The sequence below is a fragment of the Cebus imitator genome, unplaced genomic scaffold (genome assembly GCF_001604975.1).
Source record: "Cebus imitator isolate Cc_AM_T3 unplaced genomic scaffold, Cebus_imitator-1.0 Scaffold266, whole genome shotgun sequence".
Taxonomy (NCBI): Eukaryota; Metazoa; Chordata; class Mammalia; order Primates; family Cebidae; genus Cebus; species Cebus imitator.
Genome location: NW_016107581.1, coordinates 2434959 through 2439269, shown reverse-complemented (window position 1 = coordinate 2439269; position 4311 = coordinate 2434959). Strand labels below are relative to the sequence as shown.

General features: G+C 56.3%; 1 protein-coding gene across 1 annotated transcript in view; it reads right to left on the bottom strand.

The window, feature by feature from the left end:
* The window catches only part of RUVBL2 (RuvB like AAA ATPase 2), a 40183-nt gene that overhangs the window by 3195 nt on the left and 32677 nt on the right, over positions 1-4311 (bottom strand). Inside the window, exons 7-11 of the mRNA XM_017500512.2 lie at positions 3916-4022; positions 3734-3827; positions 3189-3312; positions 2706-2800; positions 2488-2606 (exon numbers count right to left, since the gene is read on the bottom strand). Coding sequence (XP_017356001.1) covers positions 2488-2606; positions 2706-2800; positions 3189-3312; positions 3734-3827; positions 3916-4022 — 539 coding nt within the window. The remainder of the gene's footprint in view (positions 1-2487; positions 2607-2705; positions 2801-3188; positions 3313-3733; positions 3828-3915; positions 4023-4311) is intronic.

Below are 4311 nucleotides of genomic sequence, written 5' to 3'. Positions count from 1 at the left end.
GTGATCCACCCGCCTCGGCCTCCCAAAGTGCTGGGATTACAGGCTTGAGCCACCGCGCCCGGCCATCACTGTTGATTCTCTAACATGGAGCTCATGCCAACAGCATTCTAACATGGGCTCAGCAAAGTGTCCGCTATTGCCTCTGTCAGGCTAGACAGCAGTTCAGCACGGTGTTCAGGGAACACTTCACACAGCAAAATCACCAACAAATGGCCCTAAAAAAGTTAAAAAAAAAAAAAAGGCACAAAAAACTGACAACACTTTGGGAGGCTGAGGCAAGCAGATCACTTGAGCCCAGGAGTTTGAGACTAGCCTGGGCAACATGGTGAAACCCCACCTCTACAAAACATACAAAAACAACAGCAAAATAATAGGCCAGGCGCAGTGACTCACGCCTGTAATCCCAGTACTGCGGGAGGCGGAGGTGGGCGGATCACATGAGGTCAGGAGTTCAACACCAGCTTGGTTAATACGGTGAGACCCCATCTCTACTAAAAACAGAAAAATTAGCCGGGCATGGTGGCGGGCACCTGGAATCCCAGCTACTCAGCAGGCTGAGGCAGGAGAATTGCTTGAATCCAAAAGGCGGAGGTTGCAGTGAGCCGAGATCGCGCCACTGCACTCCAGCCTGGGCAACAGAGCGAGACTCTGCCTCAAAACAAAAACAAAAACAAAAACAAAACAAAAACAAAGATTAGCCAGGCGTAGTGGTGCACACCCATGGTCCCAGCTACTGAGGAGGCTAAGGACGGAGGATTGAGGCCGGGGGTGAGGGGGTGATGTGTGTGTGTGTGTTTGTGTGTGGTGGGCATTGAGGCTGCAATAAGCCATGATCGTGCCACTGCACTCCAGCCTGGGTGACAGAGCACGACCCTGTCTCAAAAACAAAAGCGACAAACGTAACACTCAACAGAATACAACAAGGACACTTACTTATGACATGAGAGCTAAAGGGAGCGGACAGCCTGGCCTCATTCACACTTTTGGGAAAGTAGGTGTCGGGTGGCTTGAATCTGTTGCCCGAAAGCAGGGCAGATATTTATTTGGGGATTAGAAATGAATCTTAGCAAGCGAACAGGTTCTCAAATGCGGAGTCTGCTAACACTCAGGGTTGCCCGTTGCTGCCGTCTCTGCATAGGAGGTGCCCTGGGCAGTCCACAGGCCTGACCTGCAGCTGCTTCAAGCACCCCATCCGCCCTGGGGGTCTCTTCCAGTGCCCTGCTACCCAGAGACCTAGTTTGGACCTTGCCACCTTCTAGACGACCTGTGACCTGAGCAAGTCACTGGGCCTCACTGTCCTGCCCTGTAAAATGGGGCAAAGGTGATACCTACCTTCTGAGCTTCTGAGGATCCAAGGAGTTAAAAAGAGCCAAACCCAGAGCCAGGCACAGCGGCCCACCATCCTCTGTAGGATGCCTACTTCTTCCGTTTTTTTTTTTTTTTCTTGAGACAAGAGTCTTGTCCTGTCTCCCAGGCTACAGTGCAATGGCGTAATCTTGGCTCACTACAACCTCCACCTCCTGGGTTCAGGTGATTATCCTGCCTCAGCCTCCAGAGTAGCTGGGATTACAGGTACATGCCATCATGCCTGGCTAATGTTTTGTATCTTTAGAAGAGATGGGGTTTCACTATGTTGGCTAGGATGGTCTGGAACTCTTGACCTCGTGAGCTGTCCGCCTCAGCCTCCAAAAGTGCTCGGATCCCAGGTGTGAGCCACGGCGCCCGGCCTGCTTCTTCCCTTTTGTGATGCACGCCCCAACCGCCCGGTTTCTGGGCCCATGGCTGCAGTGCTGGGGCTGACAGTCCTTAGCCTTCCTCAACAACAGGCACAGCCCTGAACCCGAGCAGTGCCAGGCAATGGGATGTGGGTGGAAATGCAGGGTGTAGCCTGTGGATTGCAGCCTATGAGGGCTACCCGCCCTCCAGATCCCCCTCTTCCTGTGGGCCAAAATGTGGACGAGGTGGAGAAGAGAGAGCCAGCGGGGACCACACACATGGGGGAGCAGAGGGTCCCAGGCTTCAGCAGAGCTCTTGACCCTCTGTGTCACGGGAATCTGCCCACGGCATTCTTACGCCAAACACAGCACTAAGAGTTCTGTTGATGTAGTTGGGTCGAAGTGACCGAACCATCGTAGTAGTTTATGTTGTGTCTAACAGATGTCGCTGTGCTTCCCTCAAGATTAAAAAACAATCCCATAGTACTCCTGTGAGTTTCCCGAGCACCCTGGGGTGCCTCAGCATGCAGTTGGGAAACTGCAGGCTTTGGGGCTGAAGGAGCAGAAAGACAGGAGACAGGAAGAACTCAGTCTCTGGGCTTCCTCGGGGAGCAAGGCTGCCTCCTGCCTGCCTTGTTTAAGGGAAGGGCGCACACCGAAGTCACGGGTCCCTCTCTGACCCAGGGTCACCACACGCTCCCTGTTGACCTTCTGGCTGCCCCTGCTGCCCAGAGCCTCCCATTTTCCCTAGAGGCCCCTGGCGCCGGCTCACCGTGTGATGCCGCGGTTGGTAGCCATGATCAGGACAGGCGCCATGTCGCTCTCCAGGGCGCGGTTGAGGAAGGAGAAGCTCTCAATGTCCAGCATGTGGACCTCGTCGATGAATAGCACCTGGGATTGGGGCATGTGTGAGAGTCGTCACCTGTGCCCCCTGCTTCCCCAGTCCACCCCCACCCCACCACCTGCCCCGGCAACGTCCTGGGTCCTCACCCCAGGGATGATCTCCGCCTTGCCCTCCTCGCGCCACTCGGCCACCTTGGCATTGATCTGCTCTCGAACTTCTGACTTGATCTCCCCTGTGTCACCTATGGGAGGTACAGGTTGCATCAGGGAAGTCAGAGAGGCAGGCTCCAGGGCCGGAATGTGGCTGAGACAGAGAAGGACAGATGCCAAGGATGGATGAGGGAGAGCAAAGCAAGGAGGGGCGAGAAGCCTGAAAAGTCCCCAGAGAGGAGGAACAGAGGCAGAGGAAACAGGAGAGAGGGCAGGGCCACACTCCCATCACAGCACCACGGAGGGGCTCGGACAGCAACAGTGGGGGCAGGAGGAAGCGGACTCACAGGTGGAGAAGAGAGGCAGCCACGGGCCTGAGTTACAGGAAAGGCCGTGGAGCGAGTGGGCCCCATTCGGAGCTCAGGGACAGGGGACCTGAGGGAGGCTGCCAGGCCTTGGGTAGGGCAGGCGGGGGCTCACCTGAGAAGAGCGCCAGGAAGCCCTGGGTGCGGGAGTTGATGACGTCGATCTCGTGCAGGGACACGGTGTGCACCACCTCCTTGCGTTTCTGGAGCTCCCCATCTGGGCACTGCACGAACTTGGTCTATGGTGCAGACGTGGGTAAAGCAGGGAGGAGACAAGAACAGGGAAAGGCATGAAGGAGCCCTAAAGGCCTCTGTCTGGGGGAGACTAGAGCTCTGGGAAATGGAGCTGGGAGGCCAGACAGGGCCATCTGGAAACCCCAGGCCCAGGAGGTAGTCAGGTCTAGGGGTGTTCCCGAGTGCTGAGGGTCATGGGGGCTCCTGGAGGACCTCAGAAGCCACAGGTAACATGGGGTGATGTGAAACTATAGTGCCAGGCTGAGGGATCCCAGCCATCCTAGGGTTACAGAGAAGACCCAGGAGTACCAGGGACAAAGAGTCAGGGTGACAGGAAGATGCAGACCCAGGGGTCACGGGGGTGATGGAGGAGATGAAAACACCGAGTGCTGGGGGCGGGGAGGGTTCCTGGGAGTCCCTGCACACCTGGGAGCCCATAGCATCGTAGTCTCGGGCGCGGGTGAAGGAGCGGCCCAGCTTGGAGATCTTGCCTGTCGCCTTGTCGATGGTGATCACGTCCCTACGGGGGATGGGGGGTGGGGTAAGGAAAGGAACGAGCCCGAGCTCCCCCATCCTCCCTGGCCACCTGGCACAGCCCGACTGCTCACCCGGCCTGGACCTTGTCCTTGGTCAGGGACTCAATCATCTTGGTGCCCAGGTCGTAGATGGTCTCCATCTCTGTCGTCTTGAGGGTCAGTTTGCCCACTTTGGACCCCTGAGAGTGGGGAAAGTCAGGGAAGAGGCTAAGAGAGGGCCCTGATGTTGTCCCAATGCCCCCAATGTTCACAAGCTTCTGGCCCTGCTCTGGCGTCTGCTTACACAGCTTCAAAATGGGCACGATGCAAGGGAGCTCTTCGGGGGAGGGACACGGTGTGCTCACCAGCCTGACGTGGTGAAGGCTCGGTGATGAACATGTATGTCACAGCTGACCATACTGGACACCTAGAATGTGTGCAGCTTTCTGTGTATCAATTAAAACTCAAAATTTGTTTTTTTTTTTTTTT